This window comes from Leguminivora glycinivorella, chromosome 11 (genome assembly GCF_023078275.1).
Source record: "Leguminivora glycinivorella isolate SPB_JAAS2020 chromosome 11, LegGlyc_1.1, whole genome shotgun sequence".
NCBI classification, from domain to species: domain Eukaryota; kingdom Metazoa; phylum Arthropoda; class Insecta; order Lepidoptera; family Tortricidae; genus Leguminivora; species Leguminivora glycinivorella.
Window position 1 is genome coordinate 22339687 of NC_062981.1, and position 19393 is coordinate 22359079.

At 37.5% G+C, this 19393-nt stretch overlaps 1 protein-coding gene across 3 annotated transcripts; it reads right to left on the reverse strand.

Moving 5' to 3' along the window:
• Positions 1 to 5618: 5618 nt before the first annotated feature.
• On the reverse strand, positions 5619 to 17757 carry LOC125231167 (slowpoke-binding protein). Of its 3 annotated transcripts, none has more exons than XM_048136529.1 (12): positions 17744 to 17757; positions 16659 to 16837; positions 16047 to 16180; positions 15663 to 15798; positions 15194 to 15265; positions 14788 to 14890; positions 10162 to 10347; positions 9599 to 9780; positions 8192 to 8354; positions 7517 to 7633; positions 6550 to 6677; positions 5619 to 5747 (listed from the first exon to the last, which is right to left on the reverse strand). In XM_048136529.1, the coding sequence occupies exons 2-12, from the start codon at positions 16823 to 16825 to the stop codon at positions 5699 to 5701; spliced, it is 1437 nt and encodes a 478-aa protein (XP_047992486.1). In that variant the 5' UTR covers positions 16826 to 16837; positions 17744 to 17757; the 3' UTR covers positions 5619 to 5698. The 3 variants fall into 3 exon arrangements, with proteins under 3 accessions (XP_047992486.1, XP_047992485.1, XP_047992487.1); XM_048136528.1 differs by lacking the exon at positions 17744 to 17757 and adding an exon at positions 17648 to 17653 and having other exon boundaries at positions 16659 to 16868; XM_048136530.1 differs by lacking the exons at positions 15194 to 15265; positions 17744 to 17757 and having other exon boundaries at positions 16659 to 17198.
• Positions 17758 to 19393: the final 1636 nt, after the last annotated feature.

Sequence of the window (19393 nt, forward strand, 5' to 3'; positions counted from 1 at the left end):
ATAATACTAAGGTCAATAACTCTTGATGACTTTAATTTAGCTGATGTAGTTTTGTTTAGTTCTTCTTTGCGTGTGAGAAAAGTTAACTGTAAAATAACACAAAACATAATTATCTTTTTTTAAACAGTTATCTCATAATGCATGTAGGTAATGTTAAAATGTCCGTTCTTAATTGTATCTTAAAAGCTCTATAGGTATTACTGTTAAACAATAAAGTAAAAATAATTTTGTTATCCTATGAAAGTTTAAAAAGAACGGAAGAATTTTATTTGCGACTTATTATTTTAGTAAAATTTACTTGTTACCTGGTAAAAATGTTGATTTCTAAGCTTTAAACTTTTGGTTTATTAATCGTGAAGCAAAATACCATCATATTTCTCATATTATGCTGAAAACATACAAAAAAAGGTACTATTTGGGTACTTTTAATCCTTAAGGCCAATCCGGCCGGATCCGGCCGGATCCGCCGGATTGGGACCAAAATCCGGCCGGATCCGGCCGGATTGGATATCAGACCGGATTGCAATCCCTAAAGGCCACTGATGAAAGTGATTAGGGCAAATTTTTATTTTGTTGTTGATTTCCCTGTTTTTTATTTCTGGCAATTTTTGCACTTTTTCCACTCAGAATCATGAGCTCTTTCGATTCTACTAGGACACAAAAAATGTCCCAAAATTTCCATACATTTTTGTCATAACTCGGTGGGAAAAAATTGTGAGACATTTTTTTTCTCCTGCGGAATCAAACAGCTCATGATTCTGAATAAAAAAGTACAAAAAAATTCCACATTTGGAAGAAAAAGTAAAACAGAAAAGAAAATAAAAATACCTATGCCCAATTTGCCCATTAATGAAGAATGTGCGACTAAAGTAGAACGGTCTACTATTACACAGTAGAGCGGGCAAAAAATAAATACGAGTGATTACGATCCAAGATGATACCAAAATATTGTGCGAAATACAAGTGTCGAGTAAGTACTCGTAGGTACGCGATATGGTGCCAATACTTGTCTCGCTCGTATCAAAACCAGCTTGAAAACTAAAGTAAATGGTAAACTAGAATCGACTTTATACTTACAGGTTTTATAATTATTGGAATTGATCAATCTAGTTCTCTCCCCATTTTTCCTTCGCGGACATCAACAAAGTTCTAAGAAATTTGGCCTTGGATTATACACCGTGTTTCACTTAACACTAAAAACCTGAAAACAGTTTGTTCAGAATCGAGAGTAGAATCGATTGAGCTATATCTTGATGGGGGTAATATTTTTATTTAAATTAGTATTATTAGTTATTTTTTACGTGCCCATTCTATTCTACTCGTAATACAACATTGTGTATATCGCATTGCTAGAGGTTGTTTACCTTTTTTCAGTATTTAGGGGTATTAATACTGGCTGGTTACTTGGACGATTATTTTTTCCGCTACTAGTTTGACGTTGTTTGTCAGTTTAATCTTAATGTTTATCATAAGTCATAACAAATTGAACTCGTACCTAATTACAACCTTGTCATTTTGAATATTGAGTTTATTTGCTTACTGCGATTACCTGTCCAATTTGAAGTTTACTGTGACAAAGATTTAAAGTGTTTTACAGTGACATCTTAGCTGTCTATTGGTAAACCTTATGTCGTTGCAGTAACGTACACAAATAAATAGTCTTATGGTTTATGATGGTAGTTAGCAATTATTTTATTGAGTGTAGAGCTAAAAGTCAAGTAGAGCTGTACAGAAAATTAAAAATTCAATTAAAAAAAAAGTAACGATCAGATTAAAAGATGAATACTCTAGATGAGTTTAAAAAAATAAAAATCAGTTGGGGTGTCTGAGGTTTTGAGTGATACCGGAAACACCGTGTAGACCAGTATATTAGGATTATAGACCAGTTTTCTCACCATTTTTCCGACGAACCACGACGATGTCACGATTTCAACAGGGTTAGCTCTCTTGGATATCGTATCGAAACCAAATTCGTAACATAAATATTATTTAAATCAGAATCGTCATAGTTTCCTCTGTTATTTAGTCAGATGGCCATTCATTTATGCATAAATTATGTTATGTCTGTGACGCTTACTTTAATTCATACCACCTCATTTGAATTGGAAAAAATACTTGTAATTAATTATTTTTTATGTATGAAATGAAATATATAATAATTCTTAGTACAATAACTTACCTCTGGTCTGCTTTCAAACAATTACTTACTTATACTCCCACAGTAATATAAGGTTGTGTTTCCATTTTTTCTAGACTATTTCATCGAAGAAAAATAAATCATGTAGAACCACGGCTGCATTTTCATCGTTTGATGCTTGTGTAGATTTATTTTAGGTATAATATTCGATAATAATAGCACTGAAATTTAATATAATTTGGACCTAACAATAAATTGCAATATGACAAAATAACGGTAAAAATAACACCTCTCTTCGCCGTCAGATTTGACAAATATTTCAAAAATCATAGATCACAGACTAATAAGGTATATCAAGGTATAGTCCTAAAACCTATCTATGGTATAAGCACAGTATAATAAAGAGTACTATACTTTGTCAAACAAGTCTGTCAGTAAATAAGAACAAAGAAAACTATATGCATCCTTTTCTTTAGGGTGCTATAGAAAAGGATACCTATAGTTTTCTTTGTTCTTATTTACTGACTGACTTGTTTAACAGAGTATATCGTACAGTATGGCCACTCCCGTTCCCCGCTGAAATTGCCGCCCACCCCCTCTCGGTTACCTCACAGTTACTTTCTGTCAAAAACACGAACAGTCGATCTGTCATATTTCACTCATACAAGCATAGTACGCGTTCGCCTACACGAGCTTAGACTGTGTGCTAGGAACGCGCCTCTTTCATATATTTGATCGCCAGTGTCCGAGGTGTGGTTTAAGACAACCTTAATCAAACATTACGCGGTCTAAGCTATACCCTGGCACGCCCTCTTAGTCTGCCAGAAAAAGGCGGAATATTTAAAAACCGGCCAAGAGCGTGTCGGGCCACGCTCAGTGTAAGGTTCCGTAGTTTTCCGTATTTTTCTCAAAAACTACTGAACCTATCAAGTTCAAAATAATTTTCCTACAAAGTATTTATAAAGTTCTACTTTTGTGATTTTTTAGGGTTCCGTAGTCAACTAGGAACCCTTATAGTTTCGCCATGTCTGTCTGTCCGTCCGTCCGTCCGTCCGTCCGTCCGCGGATAATCTCAGTAACCGTTAGCACTAGAAAGCTGAAATTTGGTACCAATATGTATATCAATTACGCCAACAAAGTGCAAAAATAAAAAATGGAAAAAATGTTTTATTAGGGTACCCCCCCTACATGTAAAGTGGAGGCGGATTTTTTTTTTCATTCCAACCCCAACGTGTGATATATTGTTAGATAGGTATTTCAAAATGAATAAGGGTTTACTAAGATCGTTTTTTGATAATATTAATATTTTCGGAAATAATCGCTCCTAAAGGAAAAAAAAGTGCGTCCCCCCCCCTCTAACTTTTGAACCATATGTTTAAAAAATATGAAAAAAATCACAAAAGTAGAACTTTAATAAAGACTTTCTAGGAAAATTGTTTTGAACTTGATAGGTTTAGTAGTTTTTGAGAAAAATACGGAAAACTACGGATACCCTACACTGAGCGTGGCCCGACACGCTCTTGGCCGGTTTTTTCATATTTTTTAAACACATGGTTCATAAGTTAGAGAAGGGGGGACGCACTTTTTTAGGGTTCCGTAGTCAACTAGGAACCCTTATAGTTTCGCCATGTCTGTCTGTCCGTCCGTCCGTCCGTCCGTCCGTCCGCGGATAATCTCTGCTAACACTAGAAAGCTGAAATTTGGTACCAATATGTATTTCAATCTCGCCGACAAAGTGCAAAAATAAAAAATGGAAAAAAATGTTTTATTAGGGTACCCCCCTACATGTAAAGTGGGGGCTGATTTTTTTTTCATTCCAACCCCAACGTGTGATATATTGTTGGATAGGTATTTAAAAATGAATAAGGGTTTACTAAGATGGTTTTTTGATAATATTAATATTTTCGGAAATAATCGCTCCTAAAGGAAAAAAAAAGTGCGTCCCCCCCCCCCTCTAACTTTTGAACAGTAAGTTTAAAAAATATGAAAAAAATCACAAAAGTAGAACTTTATAAAGACTTTCTAGGAAAATTGTTTTGAACTTGATAGGTTCAGTAGTTTTTGAGAAAAATACGGAAAACTACGGAACCCTACACTGAGCGTGGCCCGACACGCTCTTGGCCGGTTTTTTTCCTTTAGGAGCGATTATTTTGGAAAATATCAATATTATCAAAAACGATCTTAGTAAACCCTTATTCATTTTTTAATACCTATCCAACAATGTATCACACGTTGGGGTTGGAATGAAAAAAAATATCAGCCCTCACTTTACATGTAGGGGGGGTACCCTAATAAAACATTTTTTTCCATTTTTTATTTTTGCACTTTGTCGGCGAGATTGAAATACATATTGGTACCAAATTTCAGCTTTCTAGTGTTAGCAGAGATTATCCGCGGACGGACGGACGGACGGACAGACAGACATGGCGAAACTATAAGGGTTCCTAGTTGACTACGGAACCCTAAAAATGCCCTGGTATATCTTGGTTGGGCTTCTACAGAAAATGTAAGATATCGCTGATAAAGTGGTGTTCTAGAATTTCACTTTGCTTTGCACCGACTTGAACAAAAGAGGTAAGGCCTTTGTATGATATTCTATGATTAGAGACGGACTAAAGATACCTATACACACAGCAAAGAGTAAAGTAAGTATAATAGGTAGATACATGATGTTTATTTAGTCACCTGTAGAGAATTTACAGGTCATACATTTACCGACAAATTGCTACCATATCATAATCAGCCACTATGCGGTTTTCTGGTAGGTGTGTCTGTGCAGTTTCAAAGTTCACCGCTGATAGATGTTAATAAATTAATAATCAATCGTTTAACTGTGGCCAGTGCAACTGACCCTAGGTCTAAACTATATGTACTAGTAGGTACATATTTCTAAAAGCGGTTCTCAATGTTATGTAATAAGTTTCAAAATGGTTACTGAATCAATCACAATTTGCAATCACTTAGGCCCACTTGCACCAACCACTTAACTCAGGGTTAGTGGGCTGTCATCTGTCAAATTCCATATAAAATGGAGGGTTAACCCCCGGGTTAACCCTCCATTTTCGTTGGTGCAAGTGGCCCTTAGCGTGTTACCGATATATCATGGCAATAGACAGATGTTATCAATCCATTTGTGTATCTGTATTTGTTTATAAACATTGGTATCTACACACATACATTTAGATAAACTATCTTACAGACAGAGATTGCATCGTATAGATTTCGCATTATAAATCATTTTGCTACAAACTATTCCCACAGACATTTAATAGTCATCGGGATAATTCTAATAAGCCTAAATATAAATAAGATAGCGTTATTTTATCTAATTATCGCAAAGATCTTGTCTTCCTGTGGCCACCTTCTGCCTTTTTTTATCATTAGACTGCGTAGACAAGTTACCAATCCCTCGAGTCTCATTTTATAATTAAATATCACGGAGACAATTTAAAATAAGTACCTAATAAATAAAAGCAAAATAAATAATTCCAATCCTTTATTAAATTACTATCAAATAAAATACATTAGACAAATTAAAACGGATAAAATATAAAGTAAAAGTCACCACTGCCACTCTTCTGTATAATCTTGGTCGACTGCAAAGTGTCTCCTGAAAACAAAATGGGAAGCTGTTGGAAATCATCGTTATCGACCTACTTACTAACTGGACACAGGACAGTTAGGAAAGCATAACTTGCCTAAAGATTGACATGAATGTGAGCAACGATGAGAGAAATTTTGTGCGAAAATCAATAAATCAATATACTTAGTAGTACTTGATTTTCGTAGTTCTTAGTAGTACTTCGGTGGCAAACAAGCATACGGTCCGCCTGATGGAAAGCGGTCACCGTAATCTATGGACGCCTGCAACTCAAAGAGTGTCACATGCGCGTTGCATTAGAAACTTGTACACTCTTCTTTACTGTGTTAAGTATAAGTACACAGCAAAAGGGAGTGTACAAGTTCAAAGGAGGGTTTGGGTTGCCGACGACTCAAAGGACAATAGACGGAATAAATTAGTTCCGTAAGTCCTCCCGTCGTCAGCACCCCGCACTTTCGTTGAGCTCTGGCAGCCTAACTCACCGGCAGGAACACAACACTTTTGATGTAATCTGGCGATCGAAAAACAATTAGGTATGTGAATCAATTTTATTCATGAACGGTTGAACACGATCGGCGTGTACATGCATACTAATTTTCGCACAAAGTAATATTCGTATGATTTGAGGGATATGCGGAATAGACACTGGTAGAAATTCTGAAACTGAACTACCCTCTAGAGGGCGGCGTGATGTAAGCCACTCCCCGCCAACTTCAGGTCAGTGGAGTGCGGTATACCCCCTGCCGGTGGACTACCGCATCGAGTCGACCTTCTGGCTGTCAGTGTGCGTTGAGCTGGAACCGGGACGTACCGTCTAGCGGGCGGGGTGCAAGGGGACCCGCGTAGCGAGCGCGCCGGCGGCGTGCGGCATCCGGGCTGCCGGCGAGCCACATCGCTAAGGAGCGATAGGCAGGAGCGAGACAGACGCTGGTTGAAGTTCTGAAAATTAAGATAAAAACATGCTTTTAATCAGATACACCCAATTTGTTACTGTAGGTACTTTTAACGTGCTGTGCATAAAACAATCATGCGATTGACACTAACTCGTATTGGCTAGAATCATAGAGTTGCAACGCGTTGAATGAAAGGGATTATCTTTTAACTTTATATTGATTTAAACTAACACGATTTGCACTCATAATTTTAGAACTCAACGGGACTTAATCGCGTAAACACTGACATTTATATTTGGCCCGACGTTTTGAACATCACATTATGTTCGTGGTCACGGGTAGCCTGGCGAGGAATTGCATCAACATCTTCTAGCCGCACGAGTTTTTCGAACTACCCGCACTTGTTCTCGATTATTCACCTTTGCGCTAGGGTTGTCACATTGCCTACACACAACACTCACGATATCAGTCGGAGTGTCCTTAGGTGTTTTTTCACGCTTCGGCCAAATATAAATGTGAGTGTGCACGGGAAAACGTCCCACTTTGTCGATTGCTATAAAGCCGCTTTCTCAGTTTATTCATATAAAGATACAAGTAAATTTCGCCTTAATGGTAACCGACAAAGTGGGACGTTTTACTAAACACAGTCACAAATGTAAGTGTTTACGCGATTAAGTCCCGTTTAGTTCTAAAATTACCTTGTAACTTTGTCTTTTATGTTGCCCTCGTGTTTCTTATTAAATCTTATGATGTAAGTAAGGTCAAATTCGACAAATGTGTCACTCGGTGTGACTGCGTCTTTTGGAGATATCAAAAGGGCGATATACCTGTATCTACAGCTATTAAATTTCAGTAGCCATTCTTGAACAGATATAATGCACTTACTGGCAGACAGGATCCCTTCATTTCCCGCAGATCGATCTTGCGGAACACCTCACAGAGCAGCAGCTCGTGAAGGGTCGGCGTTCTTGGACCGAAGATCATCTCGATCATCTCCACTATCTGTCCAATTATAGAATAAGGCCTGATTTAGACGGCATGCAAAATCGCATACGATTTTAGTTACATTGCGGGCTGTTGGGGTTACATAAAATTTTGCACAGCCATCAAATACAGCAATGTAATAAAACTCGTATGCAAGTTCTCGTACCGTCTAAATGGGGCCTTAAAGTCATCAATATCATTATTAGGAGTTTAAAGTTAAAAGTAACACATATAAAAACTCATTTCTAATGATTTCACAAGGTTCACAACCACATAGATGTTTTTATTTTAGGTAATACAAAATCTTGTGACTTGGCTTACTCTGATTCATTTGTCAAATTTTCAATTTGTCGAAAGCGTTTTCATTTTATAATTCATCGAATTTCAAGGGTCACACACACACATATACCTACCTCACGCGCTCATGATAACTTTTATAAAAATATAAAATTTTCAGACAAATAAGTTCGGGCAAGTTCATTATAACGGTTTTGAAAAATGTATTCCGAGAAATCAATTTCTGCAAACACAAACACTTCATCCGGTCCCAATATCTACGAAACGATGAACACATACATGTAGATAGTTAGGCATCAGGTCCGGTAGCAATGACAGATCCAGGTCGGCGCCCGCGCACATCTCGTATAGTACTCGGCCGAAGCTGAGGGCCTCGACGTGTTCCGCCGTCGCCGGGATTCGGGGGGACGCGCCAATTAACGTGTTCTCTAGGGCGCATATCCTGGGGAGTTAAGTTTGCTTTGTCAGAGATTTCAAAATAAAATTTGTGTTGGTATTTTATAGCCACCACCACACATCCTGTATGTGTATATAGCAAAGAGGATCGAGTATTATAGAGAGATACTGTCAAAGTAAAATGTGTAATCACAGTCCACTGCCATCTCACGGCACAGGCTTAAAACTTTTGAACCTCAGTTTCAACAATTTGGCCCGTATTGTTAGGATTATATGTGTTAAAATGTCTAATATTAATATTAGCGCCATCTAGCCGAGCGTTCCCCAAAGGTGTAACTCCATTTAGGCCACCGTACCTTTTTCTCTATGGTGAGAGTTAGTCTTTGGTATATAGATACTTGTTTGCCGTTGCTATAGCGTGTAAATATAGGTAAATATTTAATTACCTATCTTAGAGGGGCTAGAGGTGTAACATGACACAATGGTTAATAATTGGCAATCGCAAATTAAATAGTGTAAGAAGAGGAACACCTGACTTTCATGCGATTTGGGGTTCCGACATACTTTTTCATTTGCTCGTATTATGCACTGAAGATAGCTCATAGTCGTAAGTATGACATGGTGTCGCCTGTGTTATAATTACACTATAATGTGTGCTTTAAGTTCCACATACTCCCTCACATTTAACTATCCTTTCTAACCACAACCGTATATTGAATTACTAGTCCCACGTTGGGCGCCAAGTGTTTACTCTAATTGTCCTACCGTCCTGAATTTAACTCACCTCGCTATACCATTTTAAACCATCACGTTGTCTGTGTGCAGATGCCTGAAGGGCGGGAATCCCTTCTCCCTGAGGAAGGTCAGGCCCTCCAGGATCTGGTAGGATCATACTTACGACTATATTGTGTTCCTCGTTCCATATGCTCCCTCATCTGTGTCTTACTATCTCTTTTAACTACAATCGTTTATAGGAATAATTCATAATTCATAATTCATTTATTGCATTTGTAATCATGTGTTACACAAGGTCTTACAATAGGCTATTCACAGCAAAAGATCACATGAACCCTGTTAGGGTATACAGCAACATACTTAACTAAGACTAAAACTATAATTATTTACATAAAATGGATTTTTAAATAACATGCATTTTAAGCAACAATAGGTATGTACACGTATACCAGTAACTCAAATAGAACTTGCGTTAATGTTCTTTTGATTGAATCGAGTCCCACGCCCAAGCGCCAAGTATTAACTCTATCGATATCGTCGTAAACTTTAACTCACCTTGCTACACCATTTTGAACCATCACGTTCCCCGTGTGAAGATGCCTGAAGGGTGGGAATCCCTTCTCCCTGAGGAAGGTCAGGCCCTCTAGTATCTGTCGGCCGAAGCGAGCCACTTGCCACGCTGGCAGACCGGTGCCGCCTGAGTCATACTTGCGGCAGTATTCCTCGTTCCATGTGCTCTAAAAAATAGAGAAGTATTTTATTGTAAAAGAATATTAAGTATGGACACACAGCACAGGGGGTCATTGAAGGATTTGAAGGTCACCGAGAGTAACCATTTTGTGAAAAACGTAGGTTCGAGTATTTGCGTTTTTTTTAGGACACAGGTACGTAATAAATATAATCAGAGGTAGATTAGGTAGATATCTCTGCAGTTACACGACTGCACTTTCATTGCAGACTTCCAACTTATAAATTATAAACGATTTACGAATTGTAACCCAAACATTGTCAATGACAGTTCGCATAGGTACTTTAACTTTTAAAATATCAATGATCAATGATCATAAATTTAATGATGCTTTGTAGTATAATGGTGATACGTGATCTGACCATATTACCTTGTAAATGAGGTCTTTCAAACTCCCCCGAGCGTTAAAAGGCATGACAGTCAGCGCGTGTCCACTAAACGCCTCCAAGTCCAACACTGGGTAGATGTACGGGTGGTGGACAGAACGGAACAGTTCCACTATGAGTGATCTGGAACGCTCGTTGAATTCAACGGGACACTTGCTGGGCAGGGGCATCTGAGGAATGGGGAAAATGGTGTAAGAAAATAATAAGTAAGTTTACATTCACGGATAATTAATAATTCATAATTCATAATTCATTTATTGCTTTTATGGGTTTTACAAGATTTTACACATATTTAGGTTCCAGCATAAACCCCGTTAGGGCACAGCAATGTAAGCACTTACAGACTAGGACTTAAAAACTAGCACACCGTAAAATATTAAAACGTATTAGTAAGATACTCCTTTATATTATAAAAAGAGTTTTCAATCAGAAACTTTTTGAGTTTCGAATAGAATATTGACTCTTTCTCTATCTGTTTGAGTTCTAAAGGAATGTTGTTGTACACTGTTACTGCCATATGATACGGGCCAGAATTTACTATTTTTAAGTTTGTAAAAGTACTAGCTAGTTTATTTCTTTTCCTTAGGTTTTGATTTCTGGGAAAATTGTCACGTGTACGCTCAAATAATTGATTTTGTTTTTTAACAAACTTACATAATTCGAAAATATACAAAGAGGTAAGTGTTAAAATATTCATTTTTTTGAAATAAGGTAGGCAACTCTCTTCTTCATTTATATTTGCTAATATTCTTATGCACCTTTTTTGTAACAGGAATAGTGACTCTACATTTGTGCTATTCCCCCATAGGATAATTCCATATGATAACCAAGAATGTGCATAGGCATAGTAAGCGTTAGTTGCAGCTTTTAAGTTTGTACATTTCTTTAAATGGGATAGAGCATATGTAAATTTTGATATTTTCATCGATACTTTATCAACATGTGCCTTCCAATTTACACTAGAATCTATTTCCACTCCCAGTAGAGAACATGACTCAGCAACTTCCAGTGGTTCATTATTGTAGGATAGGTTCATATCAATTTGTGGCTTTTGCCAGGGTTTTATCTGCATGATTTTTGTTTTAGAGATGTTTAATTCGAGGTTATGATCTTTAAAGCCAGTCTAATATTAGTTCCAATGATTTATACAGTTTATTCTTTAGTTCCTCACTATCGTTGCACGGGAAAATTAAGGATATGTCGTCGGCGTATAGAACGGCTTTGTTACCTAATATCTTTGGCAAATCATTGATATAAATTACGAACAGGAGACAGCCCAAAACACTGCCCTGTGGAATAGAATTTTGTACATACAATTTTTCAGACCTAATTTTAATCATACTATTATCTTTTAAGTCATGATGGTCAATTTCTACATATTGAACTCTACTTTTCAAATACGAGGCAAACCAATTTAGAGCTATTCCACGGACACCTATACCATTAAGCTTTTGTCTAAGAATATCATGACTGTGACACTCTATCATATGCCTTGCTCATATCCAACATCATAGCCACAGCATATTTCCGATCATCTATTACTCTCAGAACTTCACTTATGAAGTCATAAAGAGCTGTTACAGTTGACCTTTTCTTTCTGAATCCATTCTGGCGGTTATCGTATATTTTAAATTTCTCACAAAATTAATTTAAACGTTGTGCCATTGCCTGTTCAAAAACTTTTGAAAAAGTAGATAATAACGCTATGGGTCGATACTGCTGAGGATGGTTTGCATTTTTCATTTTAGGTTTGGGTTTTATTATTGATATTTTTAGTAACTCTGGAAAAATGCCCTCTCTAAATGACTGATTAATTAAATCTGAAAGGGGACCTGTTAGTTCACGTTTACAGTACTTTACTAGGGTCGGGGGTATCTCATCAAAACCAGATGTCATTTTGTTCTTAAGTTTTGTAATTATCTTGTCAATTTCCCGTTCATTTGTTGGATATAAATACATTGAGTTATTCAAAGGTTCAATCACCGGGCGCCCTTTTGGTATTTTATTTGGTTCTATTTTTCCCACGGATATAAAGAATTCATTAAACATGTTAGCTATTTCTTGGGGTTGGTTTATAGTTTTATCATTAATTTCTAATTTAATATTTGTTTCGTCTCTATGTACTACTTTGTTTGTCCGTTCTTTAATAACTTGCCACGTTGTTCGAGTAATATTTTTGGATGAAAGGATTCTCTTTGTGAATTGGTTTTTTATTGATGCTTTTATTGTTCTTTTTAACGTTTTTTCATATTTTTTGTAATAATCATGTAACACTTCACTATCTGTCTGCGTTATTAGTATTCTGAGTAAACGTTTATTTTTACACGACGTTCTTAGTCCCTTTGTGAGCCAGGTCTTTTTGTTCGTCCTACCTATTTTTATCGTTTTTTTTAGGTACATAGGTGTCGAGAAGTGAGACTAAATATTCATGAAAAGCATTATAATTTTGATTTATATTTTGGTTTGGTTTGATGAGAGTACTCCAGTCTGTATTTTGCAGTTGAGCTCTGAAAAGTTCATTACTTGTAGGATTAAATATTCTTTTTTCTGTACGCAATGCCCGAGTGGTTGCCTTATTTGCAGTTGTAAGAGTGATAGTAACTGCTTTATGGTCTGAAAGGCCAAAATCCTTAACTCTATGAGAAAATAAGCTCCGGTCACAGTTGGTGAACAATATATCTATACATGTAGAGCTGGTATTCGTAACTCTAGTTGGCTCTCTAATATATTGTGCAAAATTATAGCTGCTAAACAATTCAATCATATGTTTCTTTTGGTTCGAATTACTTAAAAAGTTTACATTCAGATCTCCGCCAATTATAATATTTCTATGACAATATTTAATACAAATTATCTTTAGTAGTTTTTCTAGTTGTGCATTCACTAATATAGTTTCTCTACTGCTGTTAGGCCAATACAAAACTATGCTCATCAAGTTTATGGAAGGAATTTCTACTGCACTGATTTCAATGATACATTCTATTGATAATTGACTTAAGCTTTCACATTCTACATATTCTATACCTTTTTTTAACAGTATGCATACTCCTCCTCCCTCATGATTATTTCTGCAAAACATGCTACCAATGTTATATCCTTCGATAACTAGCAGGTCACTCTTTTGTACTGTGATCCAAGTTTCCGTTAAATATACAATAGAAAAGTCATTTTCCTCTGTTAAAGCTTCAAACTCTGGCAGCTTATTTTTGATGCTTCTTATATTTTGGTATAAGATTGACAGGCCTTTGTTCGATGATGATGTTGATTCGTCGATTAGTTTTTGTTTTCCAGCCTTTGGTAGATTTTCACGAGGTTGATGTAGAGTCACGAAAGGACTGGTTATGGATTTCATAATCCTGGTTCACATTATTAGAGGTCGACGTTGTTTGATGTATGTTGTCCTGGCGGGCCGATGGTTGATCATACACGACGTGCACTTGGCCTTTTTGTGTTTGTATGTTGTCCACCGAGCTTAATGTATTATTGTCATTTACTGGTTTTGGTATTTCTTCACAATTGGTCGGCGGGGGGATTTTTTCCTCGCCGTTTATAAATAACCGGTTGTTTTTGATAATAGCGTGCTTACCTTCTATTTTTATTAAATATTGGCAGTAACAAAATAAATATTTAATGGCCTCTTCAGTCTTCACCGCTGGTGGCCTAGCGGTAAGTACGTGCGACTTTCGATCCGGAGGTCGCGGGTTCGTACCAATGAGTTTTTCAGAACTTATGTGCGAAATGTTTTGATATTTCCCAGTCGCTTTTCGGTGAAGGAAGACATCGTGAGAAAACCGGACTAATTCCAATAAGGCCTAGTTACCCTTCGGGTTGGAAGGTCAGATGGCAGTCGCTTTCGTAAAACTAGTGCCTACGCCAAATTTTGAGATTATTTGTCAATACGGACCCCAGGCTCCCATAACCCGTGGCAGATGCCGGGATAACGCAAGAAGGATGATGATGAATGGCCTCTTCAGTCTTCAATTATAAATTATCGCATGTGCTTTGTGCTTTGAGTCATTCGGGGTAACTGAGCTCAGTGGTTAAGTGAGTGTACCGCATTTATATCTAAAACGAAGCATAGGTAATCTGTCTTCACCCCTCCAGTGTCTTCAATGCCTATAAGCCTATTGAAGACACTGGAGGGGTGAAGTAGTTGCGATGATGTCACCAAGAATATTTTTGGGATTTGAGTAAATCCCAGCGCGCGTAGCCGAATGCACAAACGCTCACGAAACGAAACTCTCGTAGACATCTATCTCTATCGCTCTTGCGTATCGGTGTAACAGAGACCGACTACCTTTCGCGGCGTTTCGTATTCGTTTCGCGTCGTAGAAATGCTATTCGGCTACGGGGCCAGGTCAGCTCTGGATCTGGCCTCTAACAGAAATTAACTAAGGTGCATTAGGGTAATTACGAATGACAGAAATGCTTGGAAAATTCCGAAAGGGGAATCTTGATATGATGGAATTGATGGAAATATGTAATGGTGATTATATGCGACTTTCGAAATTAGACGACTTTCGGAATTACCCTAATGCACCTTATAACATTTTTCTGGTTCTCCTCTAGTCTACATTTATTGAAGATCCATTTTTTTCTTGTCACCTTACCAAAGAAAGCAGACGGTCCGTTTTGATGGAGTTGTCGTGTACCGCGAACCAGTACTTGTTGGGCCGCGAGCCGATCGTGCTCAGCTGCGATATAAGGTCATATCTGAAAGAAGATCATTTCAATTACGATCTTTTGTGACGATCTTGACGAACTTTGAAACAGCCTTAGCTTTTATGTTGTCCTCGAATTATGAGTCTAATCTAGGAATGCAAATATATTTATGTTACCTAAATTTACTCTTTAGAGATCTTCGAAATTGATATTACTACACATACACATCGAACTCCAGGCTCCCATGAGCCGTGGCAAATGCCAGGATAACGCAAGGAGGATGACACATTCCATGCAAAGTTGAATCTCCGCTTGAAACATAATAGCATAGATGGACTAAGAAACAGAAGTTACCTTGAAGTGTGTGATAAGTATTCTGAGCAAATTATGAATGCTGCCGAGTTCTCCATGGACCTTTCGCCCACTCTGAAAATGAAAGGAAATCATGCAAGAAAGCAACTGAGGCAATCTTTCACATGAGCTCTTTTTAAAATAGTTATCTCAAGACTTAGTTACTACAAGAATACTGTATTTAGTAGGACCGCACCAGATAGTCTAGAGAAGCTCACAATCACGGGACGCATGGCAAGGAAGCGAAGAAGTGGAAGCATGGGCACACGTTGGGCAGACAGAATAACGTCTATGACAAAGACCACTTTGCACGCTAGCATGCACCGGGCCCAGGATCGAGTGGCGTGGAGACAACTGGTGAAGAGTGTCCACATTCGTCACGTCCCTCAGCCATGAGGATACGAAAAAGAAGAAGAGAAGACTGTATTTAGAGTTTATTCTTTGTAATGAACTAATAAAATACCAAACTTACTTAGGGGAGGAAGGTGGTTCTGAAGTGGAAGGCGAAGACTTGCCGGATCCAGAACCAATGATGGACTTGTTGAACAACAGCTTGGCTAGCGAGTCGATCTTCTGCGCCACCAATGGGGTCTTCTCGGAGTTTTCCTCTGTACGGCAAAATCATACTCAATTTTAATTTTACCTTGCGTTTTTTTACGTTAGGTCACTAAGGTTTCCGATATTAACAGAACCTTTATCATGAATTGACATTTTATAACACGATACGCTATTGCGTATTAAATCGTCACGCAAATGTAAGTAAATTTTGGTGTTGTACTTTTTCACTAAGCTGTACGAGGTCAGGATTGGATTGGAAATATAACTTTTGTGAGCATAATATTTATATTACTGATACCCTCGCTTTCTTCTCTGTCCGTGGACACGGATCGGATACGGAAGGCATCCCTCCGGTTGGCTGCAGCTATAGACTCCGGGTTCAATTCTGCTGCCGACTGCGCCCTCCTACACGCTCCACGACGCTTCTTCTTCCTATGTATAGGAATAAACAAGTAAGGTTAGGTGCAATATTGACCAACATATGTTTCATCAGCATGAATTATTAAATTACATTAGGACTATATTACAATTACATAAGAGAAGATCATTGGTAAACAAAACAAGAAATACAGCGCCTAACATTGACCCCAGCAGTACGCCTCATCATTCCTTCAAGAGTATGCTTAATAGATGTACTTTATTTGCATGCATCGTTACGGTTTAAAAAAAAAAAAAAAAAAACTTTATTATTTAATCCCTTTCTTCATTACGGTCAAGATTTCTGACCAATAATTCGTGATCCATCATGTCAAATGCAGAGCTAAGATCAATCAATTAAAACTATAATTTTGAAGACCATTATCTAATATTTAGCTACTAACGGGACGGGGAAGCAACCCGTATCTTTATATTTTCTCTGTTTCCTGCAAAATTCTGGAAAATACATGTAAAATTCTCAAAATTAGCTTACCTGTAAGTAGATCTCGGTCGCTCCTGGTAAAACCGGTCGTGTCCCGTGTACTCGGGCTCCTTCTGCTCCCGCTCGCCGTTATTGGCCTGCTGCATGTGCTTGTACAGGTTGAACATCTTCAACTTGCGGTGGATGTACTGCTTCAACTTGACAAACTTTAATTTCATTAATACTAAACACTTCACATTTCGTACAAAAAATGTAAGAACACTGTGGTAAGAACAGCCCTTAACTCTTAACTCAGACGGTTCGAGGGAAACGGTGATTTTAAATATTATATTTGATTTGATAATCAACTTAGTTGAAATATTTGTGAAATTTAACGAAGTGCCACGTTGAAACTGATTCAGAACAGAAATGTGGAGCGTGGCGAGGGTTTTAAGCCACGTCAACTGAAAATTGTTACTGCTATGTGAAACAGAATCCTCAACGCCATAATGATTGTCTCATAATTAACTTTAAATTATTTTTCACTTTGAACACTAATTTAAATAAAAACAGTTTTAGCACCTAGCGGGTGTGATCATGAATGTATATACAGTCACCTAATTAATATGTTACACAACGGAGAACAAAAAATATCTGAAACGATCTCGTCACCACCGGCATAAATAATTTATGGTTTCTGTACCTACCTTGTCATAATAACGTCTTGTTTGAAATGTCATACGAAATTGTCAAACTATTAAAAGCGACAAAGTACAGAATTCATCACTTCTTTATGCCGGTGACTGTAACACCAAGTTTCTTCTATATGTAATATATACACTTTTGTACAGAATTGTGTTTACCATAAATAGAGTATAGAATCTGAATAACATTATTATTTTTCCCTTCGAAGAGTAACATATTACTGCAGATGACTCAATTTTTTTCAATTATTTTTTCTTCAATTAAGGCATTAACATAATGCTCTTATAAAAGTCAAGGGTACATGTGTACAAACTTAAAATAACAATTAACACCAATCAAAATACAATTTAAATTACACTTTGTCAAAAACTAAACCACGCTCAACGAACCGTCTGAGTTAAACCCGTTGATTTTAAAAAGGTTTATTAATATGTAAAGCGCGTATTCCGTACATCAGTAGGGCAGAAGTGTGTCAGCGGGAGCGTGGCTAATTGAAACCGTACAAGTGGGGCTTGGCCGAGCTATTGGACATCTACGTAGTAATAACCGTGGACTTAATGTGTGAATGCTAGAATGTGCTATTAGAAATATAAATAAACATTGGAGATACTTTACACAGATCAACTTAGCCCCAAACTAAGCAAAGCTTGGGTGCTAAGCGACGACATACATACTTAAATAGATAAATACATCCATACTAATATTATAAATGGGAAATTGTATGTGTCTGGTTGTTTATCCGTCTTTCAAACGGCAAAACGGAGAGACAAAATGACGTGATTTTTTAACTGTAGATAGTTGAAGGGATGGAGAGTGACATAGGCTACACTTGGTCTCTTACTAACCTTCCACTTCCCTAAAAAAGGGGGTGATAGTTTGTTTGGACTATACCGCAATTTTCGAATCAAATGAGAACGAAGTCGCGGGCAAACGCTAGTACTTATATACATAGTGGTCTACATAAATGCCAGTAATTGTCATGATACTCATGATGATGATGGTATCCAGTTATCATTAGGGATTTAGGGCTCTCAGAAGGGATTTCCACCTCCAGGCTCGTCATTATTATACTTAGAGTACTTAGACATTCGAAAACACTGACAAAGACTGCGTTGCGGATGAATTTTCAAATGGGAATAGTGCTTTTGTTTTTATTTTAATGTTGGTAGGGTGTAACTTTTATATATTTCTATGTCATTTGTGTTATCAATAAATGATTGGTTTTAAAACTAACGTTTTAACTAAAGTCGATTCTAACATACCCACTTTTCGTATTGGAACTTGTTTTGATACCAATTGAGCTATCTTCTCAAAACAGATCGGATATGTCAGTGGTAATAGAACCGTTTCTTGACGAAGGTTATTTTTCATACGAATCATCTAGAGCTAATTCTAATAAGGTCTAGTTTACCCTTCGGGTTGGAAGTTCAGATGGCAGTCGCTTTCGTAAAAACTAGTGCCTACGCCAAATCTTGGGATTAGTTGTCAAAGCGGACCCCAGGCTCCCATGAGCCGTGGCAAATGCCGGGACAACGCAAGGAGAATGATGATGATCTAGAGCTAATATTTGACGTAATTACCGTACTTATTTTAAAGTTCGTGTACGAAATGGGCCGATAGTCGCTTTCCTCTACAAAACGGGAAATCGCTAGGATCGGCTACGAGTTTAGCGCTACGAAAGTTTAACAGTGAATGAATATGGACTACGGACTACTGCGTAGCACGATGTACGAAGATCAAAGGAACAAAGCATACATATATATAAACACAATGGGAAACAGGAGTGTATGTATGTATATAATATATATAGGGGCAGGCAGAGATCACGGATTTCCATTTACTACGATCCTGACTCCTGACAAACCATTTTCGCTTCACGCACTTTCATAACTTTTGTCATACACGCTCGTTGGTTTCGAGTAGTTCTGACCTGACCTTTTTGCAATATTTCCCTGATTTGGTGGAGAAAAGTTCGCCTAGGTCTTCCACTTCCAACTGACCCTTTCACTTCTTCTATTTCTCTTGTAATCGAGAATATGTGGATAAAAATTATACGATCGAACTTTTAAACACCACACCGTGCACTATTTCCCCATGATACT

Coding starts and splice junctions, on each gene's coding strand:
- LOC125231167 (XM_048136529.1), bottom strand. CDS start 16,825: ATGAAATTAAAGTTTGTCAAGTTGAAGCAGTACATCCACCGCAAGTTG. Junction 15,799..16,046: donor GGACAGAGAAGAAAGCGAGG/GTATCAGTAATA, acceptor TTTGCCGTACAG/AGGAAAACTCCGAGAAGACC. Junction 7,634..8,191: donor TGATGCCTAACTATCTACAT/GTATGTGTTCAT, acceptor ATAATTGGACAG/ATAGTGGAGATGATCGAGAT.